This window comes from Hemiscyllium ocellatum, chromosome 5 (assembly GCF_020745735.1).
Source record: "Hemiscyllium ocellatum isolate sHemOce1 chromosome 5, sHemOce1.pat.X.cur, whole genome shotgun sequence".
NCBI classification, from domain to species: domain Eukaryota; kingdom Metazoa; phylum Chordata; class Chondrichthyes; order Orectolobiformes; family Hemiscylliidae; genus Hemiscyllium; species Hemiscyllium ocellatum.
The window spans coordinates 29,022,359-29,038,162 of NC_083405.1; the positions used below are offsets into that span (position 1 = coordinate 29,022,359).

At 62.5% G+C, this 15,804-nt stretch overlaps 1 protein-coding gene across 1 annotated transcript in view; it reads right to left on the bottom strand.

Moving 5' to 3' along the window:
• The window catches only part of jazf1b (JAZF zinc finger 1b), a 276,769-nt gene extending 264,472 nt beyond the window's left edge, over window positions 1-12,297 (bottom strand). The window contains exon 1 of the mRNA XM_060824622.1: window positions 12,138-12,297. Within this exon, the coding sequence (XP_060680605.1) occupies window positions 12,138-12,252 (115 nt within the window). The 5' untranslated portion in view covers window positions 12,253-12,297. The remainder of the gene's footprint in view (window positions 1-12,137) is intronic.
• Window positions 12,298-15,804: the final 3,507 nt, after the last annotated feature.

Below are 15,804 nucleotides of genomic sequence, written 5' to 3' on the forward strand. Positions count from 1 at the left end.
ACCCGGCCTACACTCTCCACACCCCCACCCTCCCACCCGGCGTACATTCTCCATCCCCCCAACCGGCCTACACTCACCAACACCCCTCCCCACCCTCCCACCCGGCCTACACTCTCCACCCCAGCACCCCCACACACTACCACCCGGCCAACACTCTCCACCACCCCCCCCCCACCCCCACACACCCCTACCCAGCCTACACTCTCCAACCACCCCACTCGGCCTATACTCTCCACCGCCCCACACACACACACCCGTCCAACACTCTCCACCACCCACACACACCCCTACCCAGCCTACACTCTCCACACCCCGCACCCCCACCCGGCCTACACCCTCCACACCCCGCACCCCCACACACTCCCACCTGGCTTACACCCTCCACACCCCGCACCCCCACCCGGCCTACACCCTCCACAACCCCCACCACCACACCCTCCCACCCGGCCTACACTCTCCACAACCCGCAAACCCACACTCTCCCACCCGGCCTAAACCCTCCACACCCCGCACCCGGCCTACACCCTCCACACCCCGCACCCGCACCACACCCTCCACACCCCGCACCCGCACCACACCCTCCACACCCCGCACCCGCACCACACCCTCCACAACCCCCAACACCACACCCTCCCACCCGGCCTACACCCTCCACACCCCGCACCACCACACCCAGCCTACATTCTCCACACCCCACACCCCCACACTCCCACCCGGCCTACACCCTCCACACCCCGCACCCGGCCCACACCCTCCACACACCCCCACCCGGCCCACACCCTCCACACCCCGCACCACCACACCCAGCCTACATTCTCCACACCCCACACCCCCACACTCCCACCCGGCCTACACCCTCCACACCCCGCACCCGGCCTACACCCTCCACACACCCCCACCCGGCCTACACCCTCCACACCCCACACACCCACCCGGCCTACACCCTCCACACCCCACACACCCACCCGGCCTACACCCTCCACACCCCGCACCCCCACACCCGGCCTACACCCTCCACACCCCGCACCCCCACACCCGGCCTACACCCTCCACACCCTCCCACCCGGCCTACACCCTCCACACCCTCCCACCCGGCCTACACCCTCCACACCCTCCCACCCGGCCTACACCCTCCACACCCCGCACCCCCACACCCTCCCACCCGGCCTACATTCTCCACAACCCCCACCCCCACACTCCCACCCGGCCTACATTCTCCACACCCCGCAACCCCACACTCCCACCCGGCCTACACCATCCACAACCCCCACCCGGCCTACACTCTCCACCACCCCCACCCCGGGCCTACATTGTCCACCACCCCACCCCCACACCGGTCCTACACCCTTCACCACCCCACCCCCCCAACCCAGCCTACACCCTCCACCACCCAACCAGGCCTACATCCTCCACCACCCCATGTCCACACCCGGCCTCCATCCTCCACCACCCCATCCGGCCTACAATACATCCCACCCCCAACCACCCACCCCACGAACCAGCCTACACTATACTCCACCATCCCCCCACCTAGCCTATACTCGCCAAACCCCCACCACCACCTCACTCCCCCAACCCGGCCTACACCCTTCACCCCCTTCCCAGCCTACAATCTCCACCCCACAACTCTCCCACCCGGCCTACACACTCCAAACCCCCCCCCCTCCCTAACCCCCCTCACCCTCCCTCCACTCTCCACCCCCCCCACCCTCCCTCCACAATCCCCGCCCCCACACCCTCCCTACACTCTCCACAACCCCCGCACCCACACCCTCCCACCCGGCCTACACTCTCCACAACCCCCACCCGGCCTACCACACTCCCACCCCCACACCCTCCCACCCGGCCTACCACACTCCCACCCCCACACCCTCCCACCCTCCCTCTACTCTCCACCACCCCCGCCCCCCCCCACCCTCCCTCCACTCTCCACCACCCCCGCCCCCCCCACCCTCCCTCCACTCTCCACCACCCCCGCCCCCCCCACCCTCCCTCCACTCTCCACCACCCCCGCCCCCCCCACCCTCCCTCCACTCTCCACCCCCCACCCACCCTAACCCTCCCTCCACTCTCCACACCCCCCCACCCTCCCTCCATTCTCCACAACCCCCGCCCCCACACCCTCCCACCCGGCCTACACACCCCCACCCCCACTCCCGGTCTACACTCTCCACAACCCCCACCCGGCCTACCACAGTCCCACCCCCACACCCTCCCACACGGCCTACCACACTCCCACCCCCACACACCACCACCCGGCCAACACTCTCCACCACACCCCCCCACCCCCACACACCCCTACCCATCCAACACTCTCCACCCCCCAACCCGCAACCCCACACTCCCACCCGGCCTACACTCTCCACACCCCGCACCCCCACACTCCCACCCGGCCTACACCCTCCACACCCCCACACTCTCCCACCCGGCCTACACCCTCCACACCCCGCACCCCCACACCCGGCCTACACCCTCCACACCCCGCACCCCCACACCCGGCCTACACCCTCCACACCCCGCACCCCCACACCCGGCCTACACCCTCCACACCCCGCACCCCCACACTCTCCCACCCGGCCTACACCCTCCACACCCCGCACCCCCACACTCTCCCACCCGGCCTACACCCTCCACAACCCCCACCCCCACACCCTCCCACCCGGCCTACACCCTCCACACCCTCCCACCCGGCCTACACCCTCCACACCTCCACACCCCCCACCCGGCCTACACCCTCCACACCCTCACCCGGCCTACACCCTCCACACCCCACACCCTCCACAACCCCCACCACCACACCCTCCCACCCGGCCTACACCCTCCACACCCCGCACCACCACACTCGGCCTACACTCTCCACAACCCGCAACACCACACTCCCACTCGGCCTACATTCTCCACACCCCACACCCCCACACTCCCACCCGGCCTACACCCTCCACACACCCCCACCCGGCCTACACCCTCCACACCCCGCACCCCCACAGCCGGCCTACACCCTCCACACCCCCACACCCTCCCACCCGGCCTACACCCTCCACACCCCCACACCCTCCCACCCGGCCTACACCCTCCACACACCCCCACCCGGCCTACACCCTCCACACCCCGCACCCCCACAGCCGGCCTACACCCTCCACACCCCCACACCCTCCCACCCGGCCTACACCCTCCACACCCCGCACCCCCACAGCCGGCCTACATCCTCCACACCCCCACACCCTCCCACCCGGCCTACATCCTCCACACCCCCACACCCTCCCACCCGGCCTACACCCTCCACACCCCCACACCCTCCCACCCGGCCTACACCCTCCACACCCCCACACCCTCCCACCCGGCCTACACCCTCCACACCTCCACACCCTCCCACCCGGCCTACACCCTCCACACCCTCCCACCCGGCCTACACCCTCCACACCCGGCCTACACCCTCCACACCCCGCACCCGGCCTACACCCTCCACACCCCCACACCCTCCCACCCGGCCTACACCCTCCACACCCCACACCCCCACACCCGCCACACCCCCACACAATCCCACCCGGCCTACACCCTCCACACCCCCACACCCTCCCACCCGGCCTACACCCTCCACACCCGGCCTACACCTTCCACACCCTCACACCCTCCAACCCGGCCTACACCCTCCACACCCTCACACCCGGCCTACACCCTCCACAACTCCCACCACCACACCCTCCCACCCGGCCGACAAAATCCACACCCCACAATCCCACTCTCCCACCCGGCCTACACCCTCCACACCCCGCACCCCACCCGGCCTACACCCTCCACACCCCGCACCCCCACACCCCCATCCGGCCTACACCCTCCACAACCCCCACCACCACACCCTCCCACCCGGCCTACACTCTCCACAACCCCCACCACCACACCCTCCCACCCGGCCTACACTCTCCACAACCTGCAACCCCACACTCCCACCCGGCCTACACCCTCCACACCCGCACCCCCACCCGGCCTACACCCTCCACACCCCCACCCGGCCTACACCCTCCACACCCCGCACCCTCACCCGGCCTACACCCTCCACACCCCGCTCCCCCACCCGGCCTCCACCTTACAACCCCCACCACCACACCCTCCCACCCGGCCTACACTCTCCACAACCCGCAACCCCGCACCCCCACCCGGCCTACACCCTCCACACCCCGCACCCCCACCCGGCCTACACCCTCCACACCCCGCACCACCACACCCTCCCACCCGGCCTACACACCCCGCACCCCCACACTCCCACCCGGCCTACATTCTCCACAACCCCCACCCCCACACTCCCACCCGGCCTACATTCTCCACACCCCGCAAGCCCACACTCCCACCCGGCCTACACCATCCACAAGCCCCACCCAGCCTACACCCTCCACAACTCCCACCCGGCCTACACTCTCCACCACCCCACCCCCGGGCCTACATTGTCCACCACCCCACCCCCACACCGGGCCTCCACCCTCCACCACCGCACCGGTCCTACACCCTTCACCACCCCACCCCCCCAACCCAGCCTACACCCTCCACCACCCAACCAGGCCTACATCCTCCACCACCCCATGTCCACACCCGGCCTCCATCCTCCACCACCCCATCCCCACACCCGGCCTCCATCCTCCACCACCCCAACCGGCCTACAATACATCCCACCCCCAACCACCCACCCCACGAACCAGCCTACACTATACTTCACCAACACCCCACCTGGCCTACACTCGCCAAACCCCCACCACCACCTCACTCCCCCCACCCGGCCTACACCCTTCACCCCCTTCCCAGCCTACACTCTCCACCCCACAACTCTCCCACCCGGCCTACACACTCCAAACCCCCACCCTCCCTAACCCCCCTCACCCTCCCTCTACTCTCCACCCCCCCACCCTCCCTCCACAACCCCCGCCCCCACACCCTCCCTACACTCTCCACAACCCCCGCACCCACACCCTCCCACCCGGCCTACACACCACCACCCCCACACCCGGCCTACACTCTCCACAACCCCCACCCGGCCTACCACACTCCCACCCTCCCTCCACTCTCCACCACCCCCGCCCCCCCACCCTCCCTCCACTCTCCACCCCCCACCCGATCTACCACACTCCCTCCACTCTCCAACCCCCCCACCCTCCCACCACTCTCCACAACCCCCGCCCCCACAATCTCCCTAGACTCTCCACAACCCCCGCACCCACACCCTCCCACCCGGCCTACACACCCCCACACCCGGCCTACACTCTCCACAACCCCCACACCCACACCCTCCCACCCGGCCTACCACACTCCCACCCTCCCACACTCCCATCCCCACACCCTCCCACCCGGCCTACCACACTCCCAACCCCGCCCCCCCCCACCCTCCCTCCACTCTCCACACCCCCACCCTCCCTCCACTCTCCACAACCCCCGTCCCCACACCCTCCCTACACTCTCCACAACCCCCGCATCCACACCCTCCCACCCGGCCTACACAACCCCACCCCCACACCCGGCCTACACTCTCCACAACTCCCACCCCCACACCCGGCCTACACTCTCCACACCCTCCCACCCGGCCTTCCACAACCCCCACCCCCACACCCTCCCACCCGGCCACCACAACCCCCACCCCCACACCCTCCCACCCGGCCTACCACACTCCCACCCTCCCTCCACTCTCCACCCCCCACCCTCCCTAACCCCCCTCACCCTCCCTCCACTCTCCACCCCCCCCCACCCTCCAACCACTCTCCACAACCCCTGCCCCCACAATCTCCCTAGACTCTCCACAACCCCCGCACCCACACCCTCCCACCCGGCCTACACACCCCCACACCCGGCCTACACTCTCCACAACCCCCACCCCCACACCCTCCCACCCGGCCTACCACACTCCCACCCCCACACCCTCCCACCCGATCTACCACACTCCCATCCCCACACCCTCCCACCCGGCCTACCACACTCCCATCCCCACACCCTCCCACCCGGCCTACCACACTCCTATCCCCACACCCTCCCACCCGGCCTACCACACTCCCACCCCCGCCCCCCCCCCCCACCCTCCCTCCACTCTACACCCCCCACCCTCCCTAACCCGCCTCACCCTCCACCCCCCCACCCCCCCTCCACTCTCCACCCCCCCACCCTCCCTCCACTCTCCACAACCCCCGTCCCCACACCCTCCCTACACTCTCCACAACCCCCGCATCCACACCCTCCCACCCGGCCTACACACCCCCACCCCCACACCCGGCCTACACTCTCCACAACTCCCACCCGACCTACCACACTCCCACCCCCACACCCTCCCACCCGGCCTACCACACTCCCACCCCCCACACCATCCCACCCTCCCTCCACTCTCCACCACCCCCGCCCCCCCACCCTCCCTCCACTCTCCACCCCCCACCCTCCCTCCAGAACCCCCGCCCCCACACCCTCCCTACACTCTCCACAACCCCCGCACCCACACCCTCCCACCCGGCCTACACACCCCCACACCCTCCCACCCGGCCTTCCACAACCCCCACCCCCACACCCTCCCACCCGGCCTACCACAACCCCCACCCGGCCTACCACACTCCCACCCTCCCTCCACTCTCCACCCCCCACCCTCCCTAACCCCCCTCACCCTCCCTCCACTCTCCACCCCCCCCCACCCTCCCACCACTCTCCACAACCCCCGCCCCCACAATCTCCCTAGACTCTCCACAACCCCCGCACCCACACCCTCCCACCCGGCCTACACACCCCCACACCCGGCCTACACTCTCCACAACCCCCACCCCCACACCCTCCCACCCGGCCTACCACACTCCCACCCTCCCACACTCCCATCCCCACACCCTCCCACCTGGCCTACCACACTCCCAACCCCGCCCCCCCAACCCTCCCTCCACTCTCCACCCCCCACCCTCCCTAACCCCCCTCACCCTCCACCCCCCCACCCTCCCTCCACTCTCCACACCCCCACCCTCCCTCCACTCTCCACAACCCCCGTCCCCACACCCTCCCTACACTCTCCACAACCCCCGCATCCACACCCTCCCACCCGGCCTACACACCCCCACCCCCACTCCCGGCTTACACACCCCCACCCCCACACCCGGCCTACACTCTCCACAACTCCCACCCGGCCTACCACACTCCCACCCCCACACCATCCCACCCTCCCTCCACTCTCCACCACCCCCGCCCCCCCACCCTCCCTACACTCTCCACCCCCCACCCTCCCTCCACAACCCCCGCCCCCACACCCTCCCTACACTCTCCACAACCCCCGCACCCACACCCTCCCACCCGGCCTACACACCCCCACACCCTCCCACCCGGCCTACACACCCTCCCACCCGGCCTTCCACAACCCCCACCCCCACACCCTCCCACCCGGCCTACCACAACCCCCACCCCCACACCCTCCCACCTGGCCTACCACACTCCCACCCTCCCTCCACTCTCCACCCCCCATCCTCCCTAACCCCCCTCACCCTCCCTCCACTCTCCACCCCCCCCACCCTCCCACCACTCTCCACAACCCCCGCCCCCACAATCTCCCTAGACTCTCCACAACCCCCGCACCCACACCCTCCCACCCGGCCTACACACCCCCACACCCGGCCTACACTCTCCACAACCCCCACCCCCACACCCTCCCACCCGGCCTACCACACTCCCACCCCCACACCCTCCCACCCGGCCTACCACACTCCCATCCCCACACCCTCCCACCCGGCCTACCACACTCCCACCCCCGCCCACCCCACCCTCCCTCCACTCTACACCCCCCACCCTCCCTAACCCCCCTCACCCTCCACCCCCCCACCCTCCCTCCACTCTCCACCCCCCCACCCTCCCTCCACTCTCCACAACCCCCGTCCCCACACCCTCCCTACACTCTCCACAACCCCCGCATCCACACCCCCACACCCGGCCTACACACCCCCACCCCCACACCCGGCCTACACTCTCCACAACTCCCACCCGGCCTACCACACTCCCACCCGGCCTACCACACTCCCACCCCCACACCATCCCACCCTCCCTCCACTCTCCACCACCCCCGCCCCCCCCACTCTCCCTCCACTCTCCACCCCCCACCCTCCCTCCACAACCCCCGCCCCCACACCCTCCCTACACTCTCCACAACCCCCGCACCCACACCCTCCCACCCGGCCTACACACCCCCACACCCTCCCACCCGGCCTACCACAACCCCCACCCTCACACCCTCCCACCCGGCCTACCACAACTCCCACCCGGCCTACCACCCTCCCACCTAGCCTCCACCCTCCACCACCGCACCGGTCCTACACCCTTCACCACCCCACCCCCCCAACCCAGCCTACACCCTCCACCACCTCACCATCCCCACCCGGCCTCCATCCTCCACCACCCCATCCCCATACCCGGCCTCCATCCTCCACCACTCCAACCGGCCTACACTCTCCAACCGCCCAACCCCACCGGGTTTACACTCTCCAACCGCCCAACCCCACCCCCACCCGCCCAACCCCACTCCCGCCCGGCCGACACTCCCCACAACCCCGCCCGGCCGACACTCCCCACAACCCCCGCCCGGCCGACACTCCCCACAACCCCCGCCCGGCCGACACTCCCCACAACCCCCGCCCGGCCGACACTCCCCACAACCCCCGCCCGGCCGACACTCCCCACAACCCCCAGCCGGCCTACACACTCCCACCCCAACACCCTCCCACCCGACCTACACTCTCCACAACCCCCACCCTCGCTCCCTCACCCACGCCACCCCCACACCAGGCCTACACTCTCCAACCCCCACCCCCAACACACCCCCACACCCAGCCTACACTCTCCACCCCCCGACAACCCCACCTGGCCTACAATACACACACCCCAAACCACCCATCCCACAAACCGGCCTACACTCCCCAACCCCCCCACTCGGCCTACACTCTCCAACCCCCCCCCTCCCTCACCCAGCCTATGCTCTCAAGCCCCCCCCACACCCATTGTGGCCTACTCTCTCCACCCCCCCAACCTTGCCTACGCTTTCCACCTACCCACTCCCCCCACCTTGCCTACACTCTCCACCTCCTCCACCCGGCCTACACTCTCCACCCTCCCAACACTCCACCCCCACCCAGCCTACACAATCCACCCCCAACACACTCCCACCCGGCCTGCACTCTCCACCTCCCCACCCCCAACACACTCCCACCCGGCCAGCATTCTCCACCCCCCCACCCCCAACACACTCCCACCCGGCCAGCATTCTCCACCCCCCCACCCCCACCCGGCCAGCATTCTCCACCCCCCCACCCCCAACACACTCCCACCCAGCCTATGCTCTCAAGCCCCCCCACACCTATTGTGGCCTACGCTCTCCACACCCCACCCTGCCTACGCTTTCCACCTACCCACTCCCCCCACCTTGCCTACACTCTCCACCTCCTCCACCCGGCCTACACATTCCATCCCCAACACACTCCCACCCGACCTGCACTCTCCACACCGCCCCACCCCCCAACACACTCCCACCCGATCTGCACTCTCCACACCGCCCCACCCCCCAACACACTCCCACCTGGCCTGCACTCTCCACACCGCCCCACCCCCCAACACACTCCCACCCGGCCTGCACTCTCCACACCGCCCCACCCCCCAACACACTCCCACCCGGCCTGCACTCTCCACACCGCCCCACCCCCCAACACACTCCCACCCTTCCTGCACTCTCCACTGCCCCACCGCCCCACTCCCCGAACACACTCCCACCCGACTTACATTCTCCACCAGCACCCGCCTTGCCGATGTTCTCCAACTGCCCTCCACACACTCTCACCTGGCCTGCATTCTCCATGTCCTACCACCCTGCATACTCCCACTTGACTTACATTCTCAATCCTCCCTTCTCTCCTCACAACCCCCATCCCCACCGCACATTCCCACCTAGCCTACATTCTCCACCATCCCCACCCTGCACTCTCCCACTTGACCTACTTCCACACACTCCCACCCGCTCCCCCTCCACCCCACAACCCCGCACACTCCCACCTGGCCAACATTCTCCATTCCCCCTGCCAACCCTTCACACTCCCACTTTCCCACATTCAACCCTCCCAGCCACATACTCACTGGCCCATATTCCCACTCCCTGAGTGTCACCTACTCCATACAGACTTCACCTCTCACGGCCCCACATTGACCCCTTTCTCACAGTCAAAATCCTTGAATTCCTCCCTTTTGGGCACTGTGGGTCTACCTACAACATATGAACTTAAATAGTTCACCATCATCTTCTCAAGGGCCAGTAGAGATAGGCAAAAAATGCTGGCCCAGCCCGTGATGTCCACATCCCACAAGTGAATGTAAAAGTTACTTTATGAACTACCCTCACAATTCGCCACCATGCCCACCTGTACTCTAGCTTCCCACATCACCTACCCAAACCCTTTCCTCCTAAACCATGCCTTCAACCCCACTTAGAGTTATAGAGATGTTCAGCATGGAAACAGACCCTTTGGTCCAACCCGTCCACAACAACCAGATATCCCGACCCAATCTAGTCCCACCTGCCAGCACCCGGCCCATATCCCTCCAAACCCATCCTATTCATAAACCCATCCAAATGGCTCTTAAATGTTGCAATTGTACTAGCCTTCACCACTTCCTCTAGGAGCTCATTCCATACATGTATCATCCACTGTGTGAAAACATTGCTCCTTAGATCTCTTTTATATCTTTCCCCCCTCACCCTAAACCTATGCTCTCTAGTTCTGGACTCCCCGACCCCAGGGAAAAGACTTTCTCTATTTATCCTATCCATGCCCTCATAATTTTGTAAATCTCTATAAGGTCACCTCTCAGCCTCTGACGCTCCAGGACCCAGAAGCTGCTCCTTTCATTCAAATCCACATCCCAAAACCAATTCTGCTGACATCCATGTGTGTTCCTTCTCCTTAACCTCCATTTCTCCAACCCTCCCCATCCATACCATACATTTTGGAAGATCTCTCATAGCCTCATCACCCTCTGTCATACTCCACCCCTTTCCACTCTCCTGCTCCTCCTATAACTGTTCTCACACTTGCCTCATGCCATTCCCCCCCCAACTCACTCACATCCCTCGCTCCATGAAATCACTCCCCCATTCTTACACAAAGTCGACCCCACTCTCACCCTCTGCCCCAAACCCTCCCCCCTTTGTATAGTCCCCCTGCCTCTCTCACTCCCTGTCCCAAACCCTCCCTATTCATGCAATTCCCCTGTCCCGCCGCTACCCAATTCGGACAGTCCCCCTGCCCCAAGCCCTCCTCTCTCACCCCCCCCCCGCCCCACCCCCTCCCAGTTCATACAGTCCCCCTGCCCCAAGCCCTCCTCTCTCACCCCCCTCCCAGTTCATACAGCCCCCCACCCCAACTCCATTCGTAAAGGCTCCCTGCCCTCCGGTCTCTCACCCCCTGCACCACCCCCCCCATCCCCATTCATACAGGCCCCTTGACCTGACCTGACCTGACCCTTCCTCTCTCCCCCTCCCCCATTCATTCCCCTCCCCACCCGCTCTCCTCGCTCACCCCACCCCCTACCCCTTTCGCCCTATACCCGCTCCCCCCCCCTCACTCCCCCCCCCCCGGGGGTATAGCGGCCGCTCGCCCCAGGGCCCGGATCCTGCAGCCCGTTGCCATGACAGCGGCGCGGTGACCTCGCCTCGGGCCGCAGGCCTCCCGAGTGGCCCGGCCCGGCCCGGCCCGGGGCCCCATCGCCCCTCCCCCCTCTCTCTCTCTCTCTCTCTCTCCCTGCGGCCCGTGAGCCGCGGGGCTGGGGTGGGGGGAGGAGAGGGGTCGCGAGCGGCTCGGCCCCCCGCCCCCAGGCCCGGCCTCGGACGCGGCCTGTGGGCGGGGAGCGCTGCAACCACCCACCCCCCCCCCAAACCTCCGGGGATCCTCCTCGAACAGCCATGCTCCCGGTCGGTAGTTTGAGGAGGGGGGGAGATACATCCCCCTCCCCTCAGGACCCCTGACACGAGGGGGGGGGGGCGGACGCCGCCGTGTCCTCCTCCCGCTGTCGCTCCACGCGAGCCGCTGCTGCCAGCGGGGCGCTCCCACCCCCCACAATCCGCCTGCACCCCCCTCCCGTCCCCCGGGGGTGGGGGGTGTGCCTACCGATGTGGTTGTCTTCGATGTGCTCGATGAGCTCCCCCAGGCTCGGGAACTGCAGCCCGCATCCCCCGAAGCGGCAGGTATTGGAGAAGAAGGAGGCGGCGGCGATCCCTGTCATGGTGCTACATGGGTCCAGGCGGGCAGGAGGGAGGGGAGGGGAGGGGAGGGGGGAAGCGGGTCGGGGGCGGGGACACGGAGGGAGGGGAGGAGAGACACACACACACACCCACCCACCTCCAGCACCCTGCACAAACCAGACCCGCTCACCCCCCCCCCTTGCATGCAGCCCTGCACCGGGGTTTGACTTGTTACAAAGCATTTTTTTTTCCACACCCCCCATCATTAATTTTATACAGTGCGACAGAGAGAAGCCATGTGCTAATCTCCTTCGCCTCCTGCAAAAGAGAAATTAAAGTTGGCCGACTCCTCCGGAATTTTCCACTTTTCATCTGGAGACTTCTCGGTTTGCGGGCAAAACCCTCAACCACTCCCTGCTCCTCTGTCCCATTTTAAGCAGAGCGTTTCCCCCCCCCCCCCCCCACTTTACAGAATTCGCGTGGCAAAGAGATTTGCAACCGTTTTCTATGACATATTCTGTCTCCGAGATGAGCGCAGACTTGGTGAGAAGCAAGAACACATCCTGCAGTTTCTGTAAGTGTGAAGGCTCCATCCCTGAAATGTTGCTCATGCTTTTTTTTTAAACGATCCAGAGGAGAACCAACGAAGGAACTAAAAATGTACCTTTCCACAAAACAAAGTACTAGTTTGTAGGATAAAAATTGGTGTTTCTGATCATTTTGATTTATCCAGTGGATTAATGTCGTCAGTTGAAATCATGGAACAACATTGCCCTTTTTAAAAGATATAATTTATCAGGCTTCCTTCAAGTGGTATGATAAGCTGTACCCACGTAGCAATGAAGGCACTGTCACGGCAGTAACACATTTCTAGATGGAAGGAAATACCACCGATTTCAACATGCACTTAGTAATCCAATGCAAAGGAATCTTGAACGCATACACAGTTTCCAGGTAGCTGGCAAGTTGTCGTAAGATGAGCTGTAAAGGACTCAAAACATTAACTTTGTTTCTTGCTTCACAGATGCTGCCAAACCTGCTGAGTTTGTCTCATGATTAGGCAATTACAGGTATCTTGACACTTTAGACAACTGGTCAGTCTTTCTAGGTACTCCTGGGTGACAATGAGGTATTCATTGAAAGCATGGCTGAGAATGTCAGTGTGGAACCACATCACAGGATTACAACAGATACAACCACAGCCATTTGACATCCAGTACGACTACTGAATAGGCCATTGGCTTGCTTAAAATGTAGTTCTGGTGCCTTGATTGGTCTGGGGAAAACTTTCAATACAGCTCTTCAAGCATCTTGGATATAGTTATGGTGCACTGCATTCTAACCAACTACAGAAAAGGGTGGAACTCACAACAGGAAAAGGAGACTAGTGGTAAGTAACATTTGCAATACAGAAATGCCAGGCAATGATCACCTCCAATAACAGATAATCGAACAACCATTCCTTGATATTCACAGGTGTTATCATCATTGGATCTCCCACCATAGGGATATAAGCATTGCCATTGACCAGATATCCAACTGGACTCACCATATAAATATAGTGGCTACAACTGCAGGTCAGAGGCTAGGAATACTGCAACTAGTAACTGACCCCCTGACTCTTCAAAGCTTGTCCACCATCTCCAAGGCACAAATCAGAAGTGTGTTGGAATACTGCCCACTTGCCTGGATGAGTGTAGCTCCAACAGGTTGCCATCCAGGGCAAAATAGTCTGCTTGATTGATACCATACCCACACCCTCCATTGCTAACACTCAGTAGCTGCAATGTGTGTTAATCTTCAAGTGGCATTGCAGAAATCCATCAAATATCCTTAGCCAGCACCTTCCAAACCCACAACTACTTCTATATAGAAGGATAAGGACATGAGATACATGGGAACACCGCCACCTGCAAAGTTCCCCTCCAAACCACTCACCATCCTGTCTTTAAAATATATTGCAGTTCTTTCACTGTTGCTGGATAAAAATTCCAGGATTTCCTCCCGAATAACATTGTGGATCTATCTGCAGCATATGACTACAGTATTCGAGGAGGCAGCTCATCACCACCATATGAAGGGCAACCAGGGGCTGCCCAATAAAATGCCCATGTCTCATCCATGAGTTAATGAAAAAAAGACAACTCCTCAGCTTCTCCAGAGGATGTGGATGATTCAAAAGTCCCACTGATTCTCAGTTCATTAACGTGCATCCGCTGCACCCGATGTGGCCTCCTCTACATTGGGGAGATGGGCCGCTTACTTGCGGAACGCTTCAGAGAACACCTTAGGGACGCCCGGACCAACCAACCCAACCACCCCGTGGCTCAACACTTTAACTCTCCCTCCCACTCCACCGAGGACATGCAGGTCCTTGGACTCCTCCACCGGCAAAACATAACAACACGACGGTTGGAGGAAGAACTCCTCATCTTCCGCCTGGGAACCCTCCAACCACAAGGGATGAACTCGGATTTCTCCAGTTTCCTCATTTCCCCTCCCCCCACCTTGTCTCAGTCGGTTCCCTCAACTCAGCACCGCCCTCCTAACCTGCAATCCTCTTCCTGACCTCTCCGCCCCCACTATCACCCTCACCTTGACCTCCTTCCACCTATCACATCTCCATCGCCCCTCCCCCAAGTCCCTCCTCCCTACCTTTTATCTTAACCTGCCTGCCACCCTCTCCATTCCTGATGAAGGGCTTATGCCCGAAACGTCGAATTTCCTATTCCTTGGATGCTGCCTGACCTGCTGTGCTTTAACCAGCAACGCATTTTCAACTGTGATCTCCAGCATCTGCAGACCTCATTTTTTACCCTCATTAATGTGCATGCCAGGGAAATCTGTAACATCTTTTACACTGAAAAAGAACCACTTAAGTTCAGGGCTTCTTATGTTGAATTCTTGACACTAGAGTCCATGCTCCATCAATTATGTCAGCAATTACAAGCCTACCACCACAGACAGATATCCTTGCTTGAAGAAATCTTAACTCTCTACCCTTTTCAGTTTAAGACTATGACCTATGATTCAGACTGCTCCACATAATCAATATGTACAGTAATGGTGTAATAAGTAGTACTTTTCAGTTAACTAACACAAATGGTTTAATTGCAAAAAAAGTCAACATGACATTTGCACAAAAGAATGTATCCAGATGAAACCCACTGTGGATGCTACACAACATTAAAACTTGCTCTGTACAAAAAGCACGTCAATCCAACCCAGCCAACTGCTACCTTATCAGTCTACTCTGTATCATCAGAAAAATGATAGAAGTTGTCAGCATAGTGCTATCAAGTACACCTGCTCAGCAATAATTTGCTCAGTGACAGTTTGGATTCTGCCAGGACTACTCAGCTCCTGACCTCATTATAGGCCAGTTCAAACATGAACAAAAGAGGTCAATTCCATAGATGTGGTGAGACTGACAACCCTTCACATCAAGGCTGCATTTGACCATGGCCCAGTGGTATTATCACTGTTTTGCCTATGTCTGGATTGTTAATCCAGAGACCCAAACAATGTTCTGCGGATACAGGTTTGAATCCTGCCATGGCAGATGGTGGAATTTGAATTGAATTTTTAAAAAT